This window comes from Podarcis muralis, chromosome 10 (assembly GCF_964188315.1).
Source record: "Podarcis muralis chromosome 10, rPodMur119.hap1.1, whole genome shotgun sequence".
Taxonomy (NCBI): domain Eukaryota; kingdom Metazoa; phylum Chordata; class Lepidosauria; order Squamata; family Lacertidae; genus Podarcis; species Podarcis muralis.
In genome coordinates, this window is record NC_135664.1 from 39847126 (window position 1) to 39869903 (window position 22778).

At 39.0% G+C, this 22778-nt stretch overlaps 1 protein-coding gene across 14 annotated transcripts in view; it reads right to left on the reverse strand.

The window, feature by feature from the left end:
• Nucleotides 1-6274: 6274 nt before the first annotated feature.
• The window catches only part of ATP2B1 (ATPase plasma membrane Ca2+ transporting 1), a 65449-nt gene continuing 48945 nt past the window's right edge, over nt 6275-22778 (reverse strand). For 10 of the 14 annotated variants that reach the window (XM_028747580.2, XM_028747581.2, XM_028747574.2 and 7 more), the window contains 12 exons: nt 21746-21987; nt 20306-20543; nt 19113-19292; nt 18941-19028; nt 18585-18691; nt 16439-16630; nt 16061-16274; nt 15665-15876; nt 14621-14728; nt 13720-13902; nt 13317-13403; nt 6275-9587 (listed from right to left, as the gene is read on the reverse strand). In XM_028747580.2, coding sequence (XP_028603413.2) covers nt 9273-9587; nt 13317-13403; nt 13720-13902; nt 14621-14728; nt 15665-15876; nt 16061-16274; nt 16439-16630; nt 18585-18691; nt 18941-19028; nt 19113-19292; nt 20306-20543; nt 21746-21987 — 2166 coding nt within the window. In that variant the 3' untranslated portion in view covers nt 6275-9272. Of the gene's footprint in view, nt 9588-13234; nt 13404-13719; nt 13903-14620; nt 14729-15664; nt 15877-16060; nt 16275-16438; nt 16631-18584; nt 18692-18940; nt 19029-19112; nt 19293-20305; nt 20544-21745; nt 21988-22778 lie in introns of all 14 variants that reach the window. The other 4 variants (XM_028747585.2, XM_028747584.2, XM_028747583.2 and 1 more) reach the window with 2 other exon arrangements.

Genomic DNA, 22778 nt, shown 5'->3' on the forward strand with positions numbered 1-22778 from the left:
ATACCTGCCTTCTTCAAGATTCTTGCTCTTTCTCTCACATCGTAATTTCTGTTTCTGTGCCCTTACAAATCTAGTTTATCTTCCCTTGCCACCCTCAATTCCAAGGCAAATATTCAACATTTCCCCATCCCCCCATCTTCAATAATCCCAAACACATGCACATAACAGAGTGCATCCTGTCCTGCTATATACACACATCCCAACAGATCCCAAACTTGTCAGAGAGTAGCTCCTAAGTATGTGCTACCGATTTGGTTCAGAGGAGATTAATAGTAGAAATCGCCACATGGTGCCCCCTCCGGAAGTTGTGAGCTACAACACCAGTCACTCCCAAGCATTGGTCATGCAGGCTGGGACTGATGGGAATTGTAATTCACAACATCTGGAGGGCACCATGTTGGCCACCGTTTCTGTAGCACAAATGTAGGCAATGTCTAGGAAACCTAAGGCCAGGTGCCAATATTTTCCAGTGTCTAGGGACAGAGATGCACATCCATGAATTTGGCAGCTGATGTTGACTGAACCTGACTTTGACAGGGCAAAAAACACTGAGGATGATTGCTTTTAAACTCATGGAAGTTAGGTTTAGTTTGTGCAGTGTAATGGTTAAGGTGTTGGACTATGACCCGGGAAACCAAGGTTTGAATCCCCACTGGGTGACCTTGGGCCAGTCACTGCCTACGCCAACAGGTGCAGGTAACTCACTGGAACTCGCTGATCCCCAATTATAATGGGGATTGCAATTGTTCCCCATGAACAAGGAATTCCCAGGAATTGTGGGTCATAAGCTCACATTAAGTCCCTGCCCTGCCAGGATTGAAATGGGGAGGTGGAGCATGTAACACCTTAACACAGTTGGTGGTATGAACTACTCTTGGCCACTGATCAAAGAGGAGTAAACCACCCACACTCTCAGAATGTTTCCAGTTTTGCTTAAAATCTGTTACCTGTCTAGCCTACAAATGTTTAAAATTAGCCAACAAGTCCAAACAACAACCCTCCAGGTTCAAGCATCTGTAAAGTTACTAGATGTTGCTGGTGAGCAGCTACACCATCTAAGTGTATTGTGTCCAATTCAGGGCTGTGCAAGACCAATTTATAGGTGACTATCATACACATAACCTGGAGCATCAAAGTAAACCACTGATGCTTTTTTTTTTTTTGTAATTACCAGAACGATTCTGCAAAACAAGAATATGCCTAAAATGTGAAATTATTCTAAGAGCTGGAGAAGAGTGGTTATTAGCAAAGCCAGATAAAAATAAACATGGTTTTCACCTGAACAGAAATGTGAACGCACCTGCCCACACTTAGCTGGAATCTTCTTATAAAGACAAGATTAATGATGGCCAAGTGCAGTGGTTTGATGAAACATATGAAATTCCAAGGCAAATAATTAAGAATTCTGGATAACAAAAGTACACAAAACAGAAGTGGCATGTTTCAAGAGGGACTATTAAAGGGAAAGCATAATATCTTACTAAAAATAATAAATAAGGCAATGGCTATGCTAAGTGAAAATAACATTCATTGGTCAAATTCATTTGGACCCTAAATTCAACACAAGCAATTTTAACATAGGATTCACAGTAAATACAAGTGGGTCCAGCAAGGAATTATTTTACTGTGGTGTGGAATTTTCCTGTTTAAAGGTTCCAACCACACAGGCCCCTTTCCAAGATACTCCATTCCACCACCACCCCTCCAATAGCCAGCATTCTACGGCCACAGCATGCTCAGACCTCATTAGGGATGGACGAATCTGCCAATTTAGGTTTCTCTCAGCTTCTCATTTTCCCCCATCTCAGATTCAGTTCTCCACATTTCCACAGCCATTTCTGAATTTTCTTTTTAAAAAAATCTTCACAAAAATTCAATAATTCAGAACACATTTCTGCAACAATTTCACCTTGTAAATGCTGTGCGTTGCTTTCACTAAAGTCTGCATGATACACACATTATTTGGCTGTAGAACTGCATTGTAAAAATCAGAGAAATGCAAATTTCAAAGGACGGCTTCACAACCTAGTGTGGAAAGTACAAATGAGGTAGTTTCTCATTAAAATGCAAACAAAATTGAATTTCTAACCCTAACCCTCATTGCACTGTTTGGGTTGTTTTGCTTTTTGGGGGTCTCCTCGGTGTTTCTCAAGTATTTTGCTTCCCCTACCACCCTGTTTAGGGACGCGGGTGGCGCTGTGGGTAAAACCTCAGTGCCTAGGACTTGCCGATCGCATGGTCGGCGGTTCAAATCCCCGCGGCGGGGTGCGCTCCTGTCGTTCGGTCCCAGCGCCTGCCAACCTAGCAGTTCGAAAGCACCCCCGGGTGCAAGTAGATAAATAGGGACCGCTTTCTAGCGGGAAGGTAAACGGCGTTTCCGTGTGCTGCGCTGGCTCGCCAGATGCAGCTTTGTCACGCTGGCCACGTGACCCGGAAGTGTCTGCGGACAGCGCTGGCTCCCGGCCTATAGAGTGAGATGAGCGCACAACCCCAGAGTCTGTCAAGACTGGCCCGTACGGGCAGGGGTACCTTTACCTTTACCTACCACACTGTTTATAGCCCCTCTTGTGCATGAATTATCTACAAGTATGATTCACACTCTGAGAATGAGCTTGCTATTGGTAGATAAAATGGCTTACATTATAAAGTGTCCTACGCTTCCTGCAAGGATCACTTCTTCTAACAGACAAATGTAAGATACAACCAATTTCCACCCAGTCCTTCTCAGTGACAGCCCCCCTCAATGCACCATTACAAGGGGGTTTCCTGGTCCTTAGAAGCAGAGTGAAAGCATGAGATGTCCCATGGGAAAGAAGCAGAAATGCCCCAGTGAATGCAATTCTTTTGAACCAAGGCACTAGTTACTACAGTGGTGCCTCGCAAGACGAAGTTTTGTCGTCTTGCGATTTTTTTTGTCTTGCGAAGCACGGTGTCGGGAAAGTTTTGGAAAAGCTTCAAAAATCACCAGAGTCTTTAAAAACCTCAAAAAAAGGCTACCACACCGCGTTCTATGAGTTGCTCCTCGAAGTCAAGTCGCAACTGTATTAACGGTGTTAAGAAAAAGGAAACAAACTTGCATGACATTTTCGTCTTGCGAAGCAAGCCCATAGGGAAAATCGTCTTGCGAAGCAGCTCAAAAAACAAAAAACCCTTTCGTCTAGCGAGTTTTTTGTCTTGTGAGGCATTCGTCTTGCGAGGTACCACTGTAATTTATATACCATAAGGTCGACGCTTACTGTTTTTAGACACAGTTTGGGTGTCTGAAGTTCAATGGGCATGTCTAATGAGTTTATCTCATACTGATGTTAAGGGAACTAAATCTGTGAGATTTTAGAATATGACGCCACGGGAGACAAGGATCATTCCGGCAGCCGAGGCCTTAAAATCATAGACTAACTGCAAACATTGATACAGTCAATGAATGTAAGATTACCTGCAAGACTGCCTGTCCCCATATACACCTGTAATAAATTCTGTTTGGGGTGAACTATCGTATGGCAATGACTCCAAAACAGGCATTTCCTTCTGTTGTTCCTGCACTAGGGATACCTTCCCTCTGCCATATGTGAAGCAACAACTACCAGTTGCTTCAGATGTCTCATAAATATGTCTTTTTACCCAGGCTGATCCATATGATTGGGCTCTTTTTTTTTTTTTTTGAATTTTTGCTTGTATATGTTTATGTATGTTTTGCTGGTTTTATATTGTATTTTTGTATCAAGAAGATAATTGTTTATTGTTTTATGTTGTACTACTTGAAATATATGTTTTCAAAGGCATTTAAATAGTAAATAAAAGGTAAGTGGTGCATCAGCAAAATTGAAATATTTCCGAATTCTATCAGACCATTATTTGGAGAAATGAAATACATCCTCAACCAATATTGTGGGACATTGCCCACACCTGGCCCAGATATATAGGAAGAGACACTAAGCCAAGGTTACAAGAGTTTAGAATCATACCCTCCAACATTGCAGAAGGTTTGGACTAGATGACCCCACCAGGTCCTTTCAACTCTACTGTTCTGTGATTCTCTGATAGTTTTATTTCAAAGTGTGAGTAATTCAGACGAACAGAATATGTCTGTAGCTGTGATGCTCTGCATTGTGGCCTGCAGTGTTTTATTTGCAAATTACTTAAGCTACTACAAAAAAGCAAGAATGTGGTTTCAGAGAAAATACACTGTTTTTGAGACTGAATTTTTATTTTTAAAAATTCATGATAAATTAAGCAGCTTATGTGAGACTATAACTAGATTAATGATACTTGGATAAATTCTAAAATCAGGCTTCCTCAACCTCAGCCCTTGATGTTTTTGGGCTACAACTCCCATGATCCCTAGCTAGCAGGACCAGTGGTCAGGGATGATGGGAATGGTAGTCTCAAACATCTGGAGGGCCGAGGTTGAGGAAGCCTGTCCTAAATCAAAGACTAGCTGTCTATGAAAAGTGCTAGAATTTCTAAACACTGCAAAAAAAGAAGAGGAAAAATGATCATCTTATGGAGAAAACACAAATGAGGTCAATGCAGAGACAACTGAGTGAAAGTTGTCATGAGTTTTACCCTTTTCTATTGGAACTACCTTATAGTCTTAAAAGTACATGATTAGTTTTGCTCTTTATTCACAAAGAAAAGCAATTTGGCTGCAGAAAAGAATTCTGTTGAAAAATCAAGGAACAGTGCTCTAAATTAGTCATTACTGGAGCCCACAGGTGTCATATCACTATAAGTTCATTTTGCATGGCATGTTTACAATATTGCATGACATATTTACAATAGTTAAAACACTCAGCTGGAGAAATCCAACTTCTTGTCTACTGAGCAACTGGATATTGTAACCATATCCATGTAGCTCACGTGTGGGGGGGAATCTTCTAATTTCTATTCCAATGATAGTGCAGCAGAAGAATTCTTGTATGGGGACATACCTGGAAAAATGAGTTGCCTATGTTCTAAGTTCCTATAATGTCAATTTGACCCTTTCAAGCATGAGACACGTGCAACAACTTTCACAGAGTTCAATTAGTTCTGGTGCCAAACCTGAATCGGAGGCTTCACCAGATTTTCTGGGTCTAACATTCTGTGGATTGAGTTCTCCGACCCACTCACAAAAGAATAAAATATTTACATAAAATTTGGATACGCTGTGCGTGAGATGCAAATTTGTGTCTTCTTTTGTGAGAGGAGTGAAGAGTCCAAACATAAATCTGTGGTAACTCCTGTACTAAAATGTTTGACGGAATGTGAACAGGTGAAACTTTCCTCACAATTCTATTTCCATACTAGTAAATGCTTAACCTGTTGAATTATGGCCTGCCACACAGCTGTTAAAGGCATAATAATTTACCTGATGCCAACCATAGACCAAAGCCTAGGCTGCAATCCTGTACCTGAAAATCCTTTACCTGAAAATAAGCCTATGAAACACAGAGACGTACTTATGTGAATATACGTATACTGTACCATTGTACTGTAGGATCAACTATGCAGTGAATTCTGGGCTGCCTTGGGAGAAATGTAATGAAATAAATGAGTGAGTGTGTGAGTGCCTGGTGGTTTAGCTAAGTAGGAGATATGCCCAAGCAACTTTGCAAAGTTTTCACATTTTGCACTTTCCGTTCGGTGAGTAGAGATTACTTAACAGCCACAGTAGTATTTGCAGAAAATCGCTTATTGTGAGTACCTGATGTCTCATGAACTCACCACAGCGAAACTGCATCCTGGTTGAAAGGGGGGGAAGGAATGGCTAACTACAGAGATTCAGAGGACTATGAGTATGAGACAGAAGCAGAAGAAATGCAGTAAAGGAGAGGAAAAACAGCAGCTCTTTAGGACTCTAGGAATCCTCCTATTGCCTATCCAAACAACTCACTTGTTAGTCATAGCTCTGACTTCACTCATAAGCTAAAACACTGAAAGGCAGCAGCAGCCAGGCTGGTTCATCTCACAGAAATCAGTAAGTACTTACTTACTTTGTAAACTTTCTTTGTAGAAGAGCTAGAGACTTGATAAAAAAGAAAGCTTGTACACCAGTAACCTCTTTGCCTGTCTCGTGGTGGGCCTGAATGTGGCTCCATTATTTAGTCAGCATTCATAAGTCATTAAAAAACTTCTGCAAACAGAAATTCTGTACAAGTTTCCATATTATAAAAATAACACAGTACACATCACACACAACTCTAAGAAACAGATGCAAAGCTGGTTGCTTATTTAGAATAAAGTTATATATTTCAAATAAAATAAATACTTTCAAAAATTTCAGTCCCCATCCAGAGACAGATAAACAGCACATTTATTTATTTAAGTTACATTGAGCAAGCTAAAAAAGCCTTACAACCAGAGAAAGCAATGTGGGGCTCAGCAGTTGAAAAGCGGCAACGATAGTTTGATAACTAACATGTTATGGTATGTTGCTTTCACAGTAGTAACGTTATTGAACAAGTAGTCCCAATTTCAGATTACACTTACACTTGCTATAAGACTCAATGTACTGTTGGTCAACAGGATCAAAATGGATAATTTGTACACAAAGTCTACAGTTCCTCAAAAAAAGGTCTGAAATGTATAATTCACAGTAGATTTTTGGACAGTAGAGTGCAATCATGACTACCATTCAGACAGAAAAAACCCCAGGATTGTGTTCAAATAGCAAGGTAAAAATGTAACAAGTACTATTACATTGAATCTCGACAGTTAAATTTCACTTATCTATATCTGTTGCAGGAACACTCTCCTCCTGGTTACAAGACTGTCCCCTTCCCAAACTGTATTTCCTCTCCACTTACAAGAAGGAACCTCTGGAATAGCTGTTACATAAAAGTAAATGTAGTGTGACTATATAGTGAATTTTCCAGAAGGGACTAGGAGAAACCATTCATAAAATTTGAATGAGTGGTTGACAGTGGGATACAATGTGCAAAACCTTAAGGATGGCTATATATGCCCACTGAAGAGAGTTGGTTCGATACCAAAATCCTAAATATTTTACTTGAACATTTGTACATCATTTCACTGAAAAACTGAAACAATATGCATTTGATTCAGGCATTACCTCCCCAGTATGATGTCAACTCAAGCACTCTTAAGTGTAGCCATTTCATTCTCGAGTTGTTTAATTCTGCACTCTACATATATGGTGCGTTCTCTTCTCTTTACCTTGTTAGGTTAGCTTCCCCAGAACTACTCTCCTCCAACTAGGTCAAAACACCACCTACCATCAGAGCTGATGCATGCCAGGTTCCCTTATGAGAAAGGCACAGCTCTTACAAAAGGATTTAAAAACAGATCGCTTTGAAGAGTGAAACCTGGGCGCCTTCAGCCATGACTCAGAACACACAAAGAGCTACTGTCAAGGGTCCTGTTTCACTTTCCCACTCAGCAGTACTTTCATCAAACTACTTATCTGAGTTATTTATTCTTCTCCTCTTTGTTTGGCTTCACTGGCAAAAGAAAAAAAAAGTATCCAAGACTTGCAGGAGGAGAAAATGCTTTAGATGCAGAAAAGAAATCCCAAAAGGAGGAACAGATTGTTACAAAACATTGCTTTTAGAAAAACCCAGCTTTCAGAGGCTCAAGTGTATGTTTTCCAGCTTCTTGCTACCTGTACTATTTATGGCCCCCCAAAAAACTGCTTTATAAGGAGTCAATACTTGCCATCTGACTTTATTTCCAAGAATTCTGGTTTTCTTTTTTAAGTAGTCATGGGTAACCTTATAGGAGAACACATTTTGCTGCCAATATTTAGACCTTTAAGCCTTGAGAAGATATCCAGCCTGATTCGCAAATCTCATCTGTTGCACCAATGAGAACAGTAAGTGATATTCAGCACTGCACCAGTGAACATGAGACAGGACTTCCCCTTCCCTTGTAGCCACCTCCCATGCCCCCTCAAGCTGCTCCACTGGGACTCCTAATCCTATGGGGCAGATTCTGGGGGCATGCAGGGGGAGGAGAGAATGGTGAAGTTTCAAGTCCTATCGCACAAGCAAGACTCACTTGCAAAAGCGGACTGACACTGTTGGATATCACCCAGTGTATTTTTTTTGAAAAACTTTCATTAACTTCATTCTCAGCGAAGCCACCAAAATCTATTTAAAAAACAACAATTTGTAAAGATGCTGAATCCTGTAAAAAACATTGCCGCATATTTATTTTAACAAAAGGGCCGATTTATTTATTTTTTTACAAATGAATTTCAAAACAAAAAGAAAACATTTATGCTACCTACTCATGACTTTCCAAATGCCAGCAACCCTCATGCTGTAAAGATACTAAAGATCAGAAAAAATAAACAGCTTCACTCACAGTTCACCAAGACAGCACTAAGCTACTGTGTTTAGACAAAAACAAAAAGGACTAAGGTTCTGATGTATTTTGATTTAATCCATTTTGCCTGAGATAACAAAAGTATTTCAAGCAACTTCCATCACATTGCCCTGCATTAAACAATCCTCTACTAAATTCTGAACAGAAGTTATTCAGTAAGTTTCTCAATTTTTAAATTTTTTACAGTTGCTTCAAAACCATTAAGTAGTAAATGTTTAAGAAACTAATTAGGACAGAGGCCATAACTTCATCAGAACACCACTGCTCATGGTTTTTTTTCCTGTTTTTTGTTTTTACAAAGCATTAGTGTTACCTATTTGGCTATTAGTAGTAGCAATTTTATCTACAATATTTAACAAGGTAAGTTGCAGGCAAAAATTTAGTACAGTTTCAATAGAAACACCCTTTCCTGAAAATACAGCAGTATTTGATGGACTAATATTTTCTGCATCATTTATAAGGAAGCTTCCCATCTATGAACAGGAACAAAAAAGTATCTACAAACCTTGTAAACAGATCTGTATCATTTATAAACATAAATAATCCAAATTATTAACAGCCAACAGCAGAAATGAAAAATCATCATCAATTCAGTGATCCAGAGCTCCCTTGCCCTTTCCAGACCTCTCCTCAAAAAGGAACAAGAAACGAAAGCTCCGCTAAGACATTCTTAAGGGCCATTTTTAAGTACAGCTGATGATCCACAGGTCACTTAAACCAAGTTACTGTTTATCTGTCAGAGTTCATTATTACTCCCACCCCCAAAAAAGCACCCTCAAGTCTGGCAGAAAGCTTTTTTTAAAAAAATAAATCTACATTCGTACAAGTATATCTTCTTGTTGAAGTCCAAGACAAGAATACCATCTTGCCCATCTCAGTGAGTGAGAAGACCCAGTTTCAATTTGTTTCTTTACAATGCAGCTAATGTATTAACATTCGGCTTACAATCAGAGTGATGTTTCCAAACTATGTAGTGGGCTCCCTGGGGATGAAGAGGTAGCAGACTTGTTCAAGTCTGTTGTAAGATGAATTCCACTGTCAACCGCATTGTTATTTTTGTTGGGAGAGGGTGGAAGAGGAGTGGAGTTTCGTTTCGTTGGAGCATCATCTTCAGCATCGGTATCATCAATAAGGGGAATATGAGTCTCAGAATCTTCTATGCTAAACTCCGGATGCGTCATAAAATTGTGGATCGAACTTCGTGTCTCAGGTTTTTCTAATCCTTCATATAAGGAACTACGAAATGCATTCACCACTCGGATCTGCAAGGATGAAAAGCGTAAATGTCAGTATACAGCAGATTGTTCTAAAGGGAATACGGTTTTTATGGGTTTGAATCCACAGACAGCTAGACATGAGTGAACTGAATTTGTATGTAATGCAGTGGAACTTGCAATAGACTGTGAAAATAAAAATAAAAATGGAAGAGCATTTCAGGAGAGCACTGCCAGGCTTCAGTAGGAATAAAAATGTCAAGTGCCCTGTAAAAAATGCAAAACCCTACAAAGCTGAACTGGTGCTGCACTTATAAATTAAACATGGGCTAAGCGATATATATATATATTAAGCCAATCTGAAAAATCTACTCCAATTTAAATGAGTAAAACATTAGACTTCTGAAACCATAAAGATGGCAGGAATTTTGGAAGTTACTTTTCAATCATGCTGGGAATTATGGTGTCTCCTGGATTTATGGAGTGTCCAAGTATGAATAAGTCAATAGTAAGCAGTGTCAAAATTGCTGACATCCTTTCTAATATCAAGAAAGGGAAAAAAAAAACCTTTACAAATGTAAATATTTGAGTATATACCACACAGAACACTTGCATAGTCATTTGTATCACAGTTTGCAGAATCAAGAAGAAATACAAATATAAATACTATAAAATACTATCTGTAAGAGGCAGTTATTTGTTCCCCCACACATCATGTATTTCAACCATATTATATACACACAAGCATTACAGTCACATTCAAATGACACCAGAACATATGAAACAGCTGGTCTATGATTTATGAATACAGATTTTAACCTTCGTAAACTCTATAGTGTAATTGTCTTCCAAACAACTGAAAAGGGCAGTGATAAAAGACCTCCAATATTTTTTGGAGCTCATTTTGTTTTACAGTGAAAAGGCTACAGCGAAAAGAATTTGTACATCTCAGTTTGTCAAATGAAGTTTAATACTGTGAACAGCTATGAATGTAATGCTATCTTCTACATCGTAATCCCATTATGACATTTCATATTATAACTTTTCTGCTATGAAAATAAACCATCTGATCCTATTCCAAATAGTACCTTTGCAAAACTGAGAATCTGTGTTATAAAATGACTGGTGTTTTCACTTGTACTGCATGTAACTTTGACATTTATGAAAACATCCTCATTACAAATGGAATGCCAGAACACACATTCTTTAGTCAGAATACATATAGAACCAAGGGGCAAGATTCTATTTTAAACATAAGCAATTTTTAAAATCCATAACAACTTCTTTTTAGTAGGATTATAGATTTTTGAAGCATCACCTCCTTAGCTAACCAAATGCTAGGTCAAAATGTGTCAAGACAACTTATGCGAAAAGAATGTTTACATGATCTATTCACATTATCAGTTTGTTTCAGGGAAGGGACTTGTGCAAGTTTCCTCCTCAATGTTTATATTCTAATCTTGTGATATGCCTGTTCATAGAAGAATCTCATACCCCAGTCGGCCGCACCCTCTATGTTGCACTAAAATTCTGCATTTCCAACACGACAAGGTTTCCTTTGCTATCAGAAGAAAAGTAAGTCCAAGAAAAATAATAATCTTGAGCTAATGCATCAAAACTACTAGGCAGAAGTCAACTGCAGACCATTTTAAAAGCAAGCACGTTGTGTACATGTGAGTTTGCATGCATTTTTATTCCTGGACTTCTGTATCAGTATTCATATAGAGCTAAGCAGCATGTGGAGGCCAAAAGACCACCAAATTGATTTAGACTGGTCTACTGGGAAAGACAAGACACCCCATTCACAGAAAGGAGATCGTCACCAAACTATCAATAGGAAGCAACAGAAATAATTGCTCACCCCTACACTTTCAGTATTATGGACACTATTGGAAATGCCATTTCTAATTATTTTTTGAAATATCTGATGTCAGTCAAATATTCCATGTACTTTCTATAAGTTTGACGTTTGAAACATACTGAAATTCAAGCACATAAAACTCTTGGACCGGGATCCAAAAACATACAAATCTCACAACATCAAGACAATAGCTGCAGACAAAGAAAACTTCCTCTTACTACAAGAGTTTGCAAACAAGCCTGTGGGGCCTTTCCATTTCTATGGGTATCATCCCTCTTTCATGCCACTCAAATACTTCATGAGAAGCAGTATTTATAAGAAAGATTTCTCAGGTCAATGTCAATGTAATGAGGCACCTTTGTTATTTTGGAAACAAAAAACCCACCAGGCACTTTCATTATTGGGAGGGGGGAGAGAACACCCACTTTTCCATTTCCAAGTATTTTTCAAAGTTGGCTAGAGATTGTGCTTACACATGCTTGAGGTATTTTGACTCAAGATTTTAAAGTTCTAAGTTACGTCCTTTCCATCTTAAAGTATTACTAATTTTAGAGGGCAGTTAGCACATACAATGGCAATATTGTGGGTGAAAAAGGCACAAGAAGAAGAAAGCTGAAGAAGTAACCAAACTGAGGTTTACAAATAGTTGCCAAGGTAACCTAGGGGGCAAAAGGCATCAAATTACCTGATATAAGTAACAGACTTGAAACAACTAATTTGAATTAATGAAAATATTTAAAGTCTCAGTAAGTAACTGAACTCCTGCAACTTTGAAGGAAATCCCATGTAAAAGAAAGAATGCAGCAGCTAGACTGGTGGCTGAGAGCGGCGGCCGAGGCCATATAACACCGGTCCTGAGAGACCTACATTGGCTCCCAGTGCATTTCCAAGCACAATTCAAAGTGTTGGTGTGGACCTTTAAAGCCCTAAACGGCCTCAGCCCAGTATACCTGAAGGAGCGTCTCCACCCCCATCGTTCAACCTGGGCACTGAGGTCCAGCTCCGAGGGCCTTCTGGTGGTTCCCTCACTGAGAGAAGTAACATTACAAGGAACCAGGCAGGGGGCCTTCTCGGTAGTGGCACCTGCCCTGTGGAACGCCCTCCCATCAGATGTCAAGGAAATAAAAAACTATCTGACTCTTAGAAGATATCTGAAGGCAACCCTATATCAGGAAATTTTTCATGTCTAATGTTTTACCATTTTTTTGGTGTGCTGTAAGCCGCCCAGAGTGGCTGGGGAAACCTAGCCAGATGGGCGGTGTATAAATAATATTAATAATTATTATTAAATTACTTAATTTACTCTTACAAAATGATGAACCCTCAATATTTTATGCATGTTATGCCCAACATGGATTTTTAAAGTTGGATTTGCAAATCAAAGTTGTTACTTTCAATATAACTAAGCTAGCTATACTAAAGTTGTAATTGAAGTTTTGTACTTCCCTTTAGCAAGGATATGAAAGCCAGTTACTTACATTTGCCAGCTTTAAACATTTAAATGAACTGTATTGTATATCTTCCTGCAAACAGTCATTCTTGAAGGCATATACTCAAATATTTATATCGGTTTCCTGAATATTTTTTAAACTCCCCTCTGCAAGAATCAAGGCACAATATGTGCAGGCTCACAGCTTTCATTGTAAATCAATAGTTGCAACTGTTCCACCTGTGTTGTAGCCCTCTACGAAAAAAAAGGGTTTCGAGGACTCCATTTTGTGAGAAAAAGTATGAAAAGTCTTAACGATGAATTTAAGGACTGAAGAAGAGAATGAAACGTTAGGTGTGTGAATTAGGAAATGTTAATTTCATGCACTTAGGAACACGCACTCACACCCCACAGTAGTAGAAGCAGTAGTAGTAGTAGAAGTAGTAGAGGAAAACACTACATGTGTAGGGGTAGAAATATTTGTTACATCATGATGCTGGCTGGCGATGGAAGGTTGCCGCCTTAGAGCCCCCTGAATAGAAGTTCCACTCTGGAAAGCATTCACTACATCCATCTGCAAGGAATCAGAGATTGTGACAGCTTGCTCAGCAAGAGAGAGAGAGAACAAGAGAAAGGAGCATCCCATCTATAAAACATATAAAAAAGTAAAGAAAAAAAAGGCACTTTTATAGAGCAGGTAAAGAAGCAAGAGGCGCATTTAGAGATGAAGTAAAGAAGGAATTTGAGGGATTAAAGAGCCAACCATTTGACCACATAGCAAAGAGTTCAGTCACACCGTTTATAGCTACCCCCCAACCAATGGCAAGAACAACGGGAAGATTTATAACCCCCTCATCCCTAACCATCTCCTACCTGTTCCAAGACCATACCTGAGTTTGTATCCTGTTTAGGCCCCTAAACCACAATATCTGACCACGCCGCAGTTCTCTTTCAGCATGATCAATCTCCTCTACATCTTCTGCCAACTCTTCTTCTGGAATCTCTTCCTTCTGGGTTCCATGACCAGCTTCTTTAAGGAATTTCAAGTGGCTGGTTGGAATTGTTGATATCAACTACAATCATGAGAAAGAAGTTAACAGGCTTGTCAAAGCTAATTATAACACAAGCTGTGCTGAGGAATTCTGGGAATTCCAGATAAACAACTGAGATTTCCCACCCACCGACCACAACATTTACTTGAAACCTTCTTTTCTAACAAAGCAGAACAGACAGTGGCTAACTGGGGTGCAGGGAGATAAAGGAGGCTATGGCAAACAGTAGGTAGAAAGCACAGCAGCAATAGATGCAACCAAGGCTGCTTAGTAACTGACAACTCACAGCAGCAGGAAAAGAGATTGCTGGTTGCATTTAACTGTGCCACTCAGTTGACAACATGGCTTATATCAGGTGAATGGAGACAGAAGCAATTTTTAGTGATTTCCCCCACTTGCACCCCAGTGTGTCCTTCCTAAATATGCTCCAGAGGGTTACCGCAGCCCTTTGCAGCAGGTTTAGGGAGTCAGGGGGGCTGCAGGGAGGAAGACAGAATTGCCAAAAACTTGCTCCACGGAGAGAAGTCTTACCATCAGGTGAGTGACACTGCTAGCAAATTCTTCCTTTCCCTAAGTTCCCTACAAAACTTCAAAGTGGGAGTAATGGAGCAAGTTGCTTACAGGTGGGAAAACCACACTTGCTATAGGAGGAGTATAGGATGTACACACACGTATTTTTCCAAACAGAAGCACTGATAATTCCAGCAAGTGAACTGCACAAAAAGCTGTTGCTTCTTACCTGGCCCCAGAGAAGTGTGCCCATTCCTAGAAAAATTGACCAGAGCCATTGTTCTACTGTAAGCTCTGAACAACTGAAAGGTTTTCCTCCAAACTGCACAATGACGATCTGTTAAGAAAAATCACAAATATCACAATTTATTTTTAAAAGTCGGTGATGGCTATGCTGCACCAAATATTTGACCCGTCTATTCCGAAAATAAAACTCTGAGCTATTTTTCTGTTGGATTTTTAGAGCCCCCCAAAAGCTTGCTAGTGCCAATGCATCTGGCCTACTGTTTGTCGCCACCACTGGCATCTTTTGGTAGACAGCTAGGTCACGATTTGTGAAGCCCCTGGGAAACTGTGACGGGGTGATATTTTTATCTCTGCTTCCTGGAATATTATTGTTTAATTATAGTTTTATATTGGTACTTTAATATTTTATATTATTATGTTGGATTGTATGTACATTGCCCTAGGTTTCCTTTGGGAAGATGGGTGGAGGAAAAATGCAATGAATTAAATAAAGAAATCAATAAAAACTATGCATGTGCATTATTTGCATTTTAAGGGGCAGCTACCAGGGCAGTTCTGGGAGGAATCATTCATTTTTTTGGAACCATACAAACATATTTAACACTCCAGTGCAGGTATCCAAAACACTAATTACTAATTCTGCCACATTCTTGCATGGATACACTTAGCTTTAGTTGACAGCAGACAGGATCAGAGTCAAAAGTTCAATCTTATCTAACAGGCAAATATAATGCCCAGTTAATTGTGAAATTAGAAGCTATTTTTAAGTCACATATGAAAACATCAGATTTCCAAACAAAATTATGAATTCATCAGAACAATGGGCAGAGATAAGGACCTTAACTGTCACCTGTATTTTATCTCCAAATTTAAAGCATTTCTAAAGATGTCAGCCGAATTACATACTATATTAGACCTGCTAAGGATGCTGTATCCTAACATATACATATATATAGAGAAAGAGAAAAAAGCTTTGGCAACAAAAAGTAAAAAATTGTTTATCAAGTAAGTTCAGTAACCAACCCACCTGTACAATAAATGTGCCCAGAACTATGGTACAGAATATAGCATTATTGAAAATTCCTTCAAATACATTCCTTTCACCGTGGATTTTTCGAGCATTTATTTCATTAAAAAGCTGCATCATAACAAATGTATTAAACACAATAGTATAGTGCTCTGAAGGAGGTGCGTGAAGAGGTGCATTCCGTCCACTATCAATGTCAAATATTTTTTCACCTGTGAAGGGGAGATTAACACTCTCAGTATCTCGTGCTGATTTAGATTTTCATGTAAGGCATTACCATGTAAACATCAAATACTGAAGAGTTCATTTGAAAACTAAAATAGCTATTTGAGAAGCAGTCACAAAGCAAGCACTTAGCTTCTAAAAAGTTAAAGCTTAGGAATCTAGAATTCTTACCAGCAAACAGGAGTGTAAAGACAACCACAAGCTGATAGCAAGCATGGCCCAGAATATTCTTCATCATCGTTCGCGAGATGAGAGGTTTATTTCTACCGTAAGGCCTCCTCAGCAAGAGAGCTTCTGTGGGTGGTTCCGTTGCCAAGGCAAGCGAAGCCAGTGTGTCCATTATGAGATTTACCCATAACATCTGAACAGCTTTAAGTGGAGAATCCTACAAAAATGATACATTTCCTAATACATAAACACAAATATCCTAGAAACCAACAAGCCATGCAGCAGTTAAATATTTTCTCCATTGAGGTTTGGGACTGTGGTTTTAAAAATACGTCTAGTAAATTCACTCTAAAAAAGCTAGTATCAATGCATAATACCTACTTGTGTAATACATGCTCCTGTGAAAGCAACAATTACTGCAACTACATTGACAGTAAGCTGGAACTGAAGGAATTTGGAGATACTGTCATACACATTTCGGCCCCACATAACTGCTTTAACAATGCTTGTGAAGTTGTCATCTGTGAGAATAATATCGGAAGCTTCTTTAGCTACATCAGTTCCAGCGATACCCTGAAAGAGAAATCCCCAAAAAGTCACAACATGATGAACAGCATTCCAGCTATGCACATTGCAGTTAAAAAGTGCACACACACGTCTTGAAAACACTGGTCCAAAAATTACCATCTTACAGTGGTCTCATCCTTTGCTTTTAACATATATTTCAGTACAAAAGCTATTATTATGATGCACTATCTTGATAGCAAGTTTAAGTAATATCAAATGGTAAGAAGAATAACTATTGTGTCACATCCAATTGTTTAGGCTAGACACTGTCAGCATTTGTATATAAAAATCAATTGCAACAATTATTAGTTCGGGTTTCTATCTGGAGATAGAGAGTTGTTGGCACTAATATTAACTGACTTAATAAAACATGCAATCCAGTCCTTTGCACATGTTGAAAAAAGTCTTGATTTCAATGAGTCTTAGTCTAACGTACTCACTACATAATTGCAATGCATAGACTCTACAAATCTTGAAAGTGAATTTCATCTGCTCCCATTAGGGATGATCACTGATGAAGCATGGCACATAAGCTAGTTAAAGCTATTCCAGTACAATAAACCCACAATGTAAGTATCTGAAATGGCACATTTTGGCTTCATTTGCCCTTTATCAACATTTTGCACATTTTTTGCTTAGATGAAAATAGCCTGATGCTCTAAAGCCTCTTTTGTTAACCTCGAAAGCCACTAGGTGGCACAGTAGCACAGCTCCTGAATGTTCCATTCACATTAAGCAAATTCCACAAGTTCTAGCTGAGGAAAGCAATAGGTTTTGGAATCTAGGCATGGTCCCTTATGTATCATTCCAACAAGGAAAGTAGTCAGCTACTTGTGTCAAATGATTATGATCCACAAAATCTGAAAAGCTGCTAGTGTTAAAAACTGTTGGTAGTATAAAGCATGTTACATAACAGCAACATAGCTACCCCCCCTTTTATTCAACTAAAAAAGGAAGTGTGACCTTAAAATGCTACTACATATGTGAACGGTATGGAGGGAATCTAAAGCTTCACCTCCCACAAGAGCAACAAGACCAATTCATTTCTACTTCTTGGAATGATCAATGAACCAGACTCAAAAGAAAAAAAACCACACACATAGAAGCATTCATGGTTCAGCGTCATGTAAGTGACACCAAATTCTAAAGAGATAAGCTAGTCTACACTCATCTTAGTTGCAGTGGCACAATTCCACTATGACAAGGAAAAGGAACAGAAGAAACCTGATCTCAGCAATAAATGCTCAAATGTAGTATCAGCTTAGCATGAACCACATTAACTTCTCATGACCCAGCATGCTTCAGATTAAAATGGCCAAAAGTGAGTTTCATACAATCTGACCTCAAGCAGCGACAGCAAAATTTCTCTCTGAGGTTTTCTTCACATTCCGTTTTCCACTTCTTCCCCCACTATCCGTTCAGAACAGCCCCCCCCCCCCCCCGAATGCTCAATGATGGCTTTATATGCCTTTACACAAACTAAGAATCCCAGCTATTTTAGCTGTTATTATCAAAACATAGGTTTATTGTGCCATCTCCACATTAATAACTTCAGGTTCCTACTTTTGATTTTAGATTCAGAGACACAAGTTACTCCACATCCCATCCTTCACCAAGTAAGCTGCAACATAATATACTGAAAAATCAAGTTGTGCTTCTATCCCAATTGACAGAGTGAACAGATGGGAACCCAACTGCAGTCCTGTTTCACTTTCCATACACGTGTAACCCTGTATATGGACATTGTAAGTTTGTGCAGTTTCCCTCTTCAAGGTTATTTCAGAATAGGGTTAACAGAAAGCCGAGGGAGCTGCAATCAGTTTTGGTCTTGCCACTGCTGAGTGTAAGTTAGATGTATTCAACCTTTGGTATAAATCCAAATGTTTGTCACAATGAAAACTGGCAGTACAGCTCAGCAAGGAGCACTTATCAAAATCAGTAGACAGCAGTTTAAACTTACCATGGCAAAGCCAACATCTGCTTTTTTCAATGCTGGACCATCGTTGGTACCATCACCAGTCACCGCTACAACTTGCCTCTGTTCTGAAACTGTGCTGTCTATTATACCTAAAATGGAAGTACAGATATATGAATTGCCATCAAAATACAAATCATGAGCTGATGTTTGGCCTTGACCTAATATTAACCGTATTAACAAGCGATATGGCCTCTTGATCCTAAAGACCTTTATCCAGTCAGTGAATAGATGTCCTTGAATAAATGGTTGGACAAGTCTTTTCTAAAATACTTTGGTTAACACCCAATCAGAAAGCAATCAGTTATAGTCAACCCTTCTATTTGAGAATGCTTATTTACCTTTTACCAGTGTGTGTTTGTCAGTGGGGGACGACCTTGCAAGCACACGAAGCTTGGGCCAAATTTTGTCTATTCTCTCTTGTTCTATCTGCAAAGATAATTTAGATTAGCTTTATAACTAAGCAAACTTTCAAAAACCAAAATTCAAGGGAATAATATTAACCAAACTTACCTCTCCTTTTTCATTACGTATTCGTCGGTTGAATTCTTTGCCTTCTAGGCATAAGAAATCTTCACCAGGATGCAAAATGCCACATTTTAAAGCAATAGCACGGGCAGTGTTGATATTATCACCAGTAACCATCCGCACAGTTATACCAGCACGCTGGCATTTTTTTATTGCATCTGGTACCTAATTTTTATTTTGAATAAAGAATAGTTTATGAAGAAGCTTTGCTACATGGACATGCTTGAAACATTATTTATCCACAACTCCCTGCCCTCCAATCTCCTGCTTACTTAATCTCAAATTGTCCTTCAGTTGAAATAATATGGCTTAACACAGTTCTATAGATAATTTTCTATCATCATGTTATTAGGCATATATTGCAAATCATGTATATTTGGGTGTTAATGACAACAAGTGGGCACCTGTAACACTTAAGCTCCTATAGCTTACAGTTATACTTATTAAATGCACTTACTACTAAAAACATTTGGGTGACCCATCTTTGAAAGGTTTTAAGGCTGAGAGAGAGACTGGGACTGAAGTCTCCTGTTTAACTAATGTATAAAATGTTTCTTACCATTTTGAGACAAAGCCTAATTCTCAGATATTTGACACAAGTTTTGTTATCAAACCCTGTAACACAGCAGACTACTTATGAGGGTTCACTTGCTATCTAAGAAAACTACAACTTAAGCTTGATCAGCAGGGCAGGAAAAAACATTCTGCAAATGTCTAGTAACTTTTAGATTAAATGCACATGCTGTTTATACTGAATATTTCTCTCATTTGGGGTATTTAATTAGGTTTTTTTTAAAAAAAAGTAGCTGATTTCCACCACCACCACCTATTGCATTGGAGCATGGATAAAGACATGTTCTTAAAGAGGCAGAGGGATCTACCTCACCTCACACAAATTCAGGATGTGATATGTTTCCCTAAAAATGACACCGTCTGCAGCAGTTACTTTACACTCACAAAAGGGACTTGAAGACTGAACTCAAGCCAATCAAAATGAAGATGTGAATTTATCTTTATTTGGTTATGTTAAGTCTCGGGAATTATTTTAATGCCTTGACATGCTTACACCTGTTTTCGAATTAAAGTATGGCATTGTTTCCAAACACTGGCAGAACATTAAGTTATTACTTTAGCAAATAATGTTTTAAAACACACTTTAATGAAGAGTTTCCGCCTACCTCTGGCCTCACAGGGTCTTCAATGCCTACAATAGCAATACATGTAAGCCCAGTGACAATGTCATTTTCATTGTCCCATTCTGGCTCAGGTTCTCCAGCTGGGAAGTCTCTGAATGCCAGACATATGGTTCTGAGTCCCTCTGAGGCCATAGGCTCAATCACAGTTTTTACAATATCATCACGGTCCCTTGGCCTGAACACTTTGGTTTCACCATTCGCGCTCAGTATCTTGAAGCACCTGAAAACAAAACAGAAACCATTTTCAAGATTCAGAACACTCAATAAAAAAGGTCATCTGCATCGCAGGTACTTTCTGGGGCTAACATTAAATATTCCTAAATCTTGCAGCAGCTAGATACACATGCATCCCAGCACAGATTTCATGAAGAACTTGGTTGCCTTGTCATCCCACCTCCCAGGATGAGAACATCTTTATGCCAATGCTTGGTGGTGGCGAAAGGGAAGGTAAAGGCTAGCGAAGGCACAAAAGTGGGGGAGGGGGAGGGATTCACAGTACGGCATTCCTACCATGTTCTAGGAGTATCTCCCAGGAGTTTATCCTGCTCCCCTTTGCCAGCATCTCACAGCCCAGCAGTAACAAAGGCAAGTCAAATGCACCCAAAATGGGAAAGGTTTTCACTCAGATGTTAAAAACATTAGGACAAGGCTCAGAAGAGTAGCAAGATCCGTTCCAGTAAGAGGTGCTGTAGTCCTGGCATTGTCATATTTTATATATAGGGTAAGTGCTTAGCAGATCATAAAATGCATATTCATATATTCACAAGAATGTCAAGGCTACAAGCCAACTCTACAAGTCTTCACAAAAGAGGGAACTGTTCAGGAGCTGAATTGTCATGTTTTCCTACAGACCCCCCCTTATCTTCCGCAATCAGTTCAGTGGACCTGTAAGATAAAGTACACAATAGCCTGAACTGCAAAAGCAAAATGACTGTTTCTAGCTCCCTTTTCACCCAGTCCATGTGAACAAGATTGCCCTCACTGACCACCAAACTTTGCAATTAAAAAGTAAGAAAAGAATACATTTCATTCAATAGGCAGGTAATGAAAATTATCATATTAAAGGGAAGACGAGCAGGAAATACTTCACTGTTTCTATGTTTAAGCGACAAGATTATATATCTAATCTCTAGCAAAAAGTAGTCATTGCATCACATGACTAATGAAAGTAAAATGCAACTTTGTATTCACCGAAGACTTGGAAAGTAACTAGCTTAAGTTTGGGTCAATGAAGCATTCAGCTGTGTTGCAAGCCCTATACTAACATCTTATAGGAAAGGTTTCTAAATTAGCTAGTTCTAAGAACTCCTGACTTGGACAATGAAGAAATACAGTGCTTAAAAGCCAAGAAACAGAAGGTACCATATTTCAGGAATTTCATCACACCGTTACATGATAAGAGACCACAAAAAGTTAACTTGCTTTTTAAGTACTATCTCCGAGGCACCCTTGCTGAATATCCGGAAACTGCCATCAGAGTTCTTTAACACAGTACTCATGGACTTTCTAACAGAGTTGAAGGTGTAGACTTTGTAAAGTGCCTCTTCTGGTATTTCGTTTCTAACATCCTGGTAGTCTCGTTTCAAATCCAGCAGCAGTCCCAGCAAGGCACATTCAGTTTTATTACCAACATGACGGGGCAAGCCACCTTCCTTTTCAGGAGGCTGAAAGACAGAATAAACCCTTGAGAAGGAATTTGCTTCTGGTTCAAGGAAATAAGGCATCTCAGAAATCATACACTGAAGGTTTGCAAGTTATATGCTGAAACTAGATGCAAATTTTAGCTTACACACATCTTTAAAGAATATGTCACTGCTCAGGGGGCAGTTTAATGTTCATAAAGTGCAACCAATAGAAAAATTTATATTACGAATTTGTCTTCTCAAGTCAGAGTACAAGCACTAAAAGTCAGAGACAATTTCAGGAGTCATATTAGTTCTTAGAAAGCTGTTAAATTAGACTCAATGAGTAACTGAGGGTCAGTTCTTACAGACTGGCAGGATAATGGTGCAATGAGAAAGGTCAGGTGCACATTTCAATACCAGGCAAGACACAGAGACACATTTGTAGTTTGGTGTTCAGCATGGAATGGCCCTTTTACCAAGGCCAAACAAAAATAAAGGATAGTGTCATTTGTAAACATGTCCTTAAATCAGTACAACTGCTAGTTTGCAGGTATGTGGGCCTGCATAATACAACACATAAAGCCAAACTCAATTCACTAACCATGCTCTGTAAGCTGCTCAATAAACTTGTTTTTGCTGCCTACCTGAGACTGCAAAAACAGGGGGTGTTGAGCACTGTCAGGCCACACAGAGAATGGTTGGTGTTTGGCTTGGTGAGTCTGCTAAGGCAATTCTTGCATATTTCACTGCTCTTCCCAATCAGAGCAACAGATAAAATACTGAAAGGATAAGAAAGCTAAAATGACAAGTGAAACTTTGTGACTCCAGAA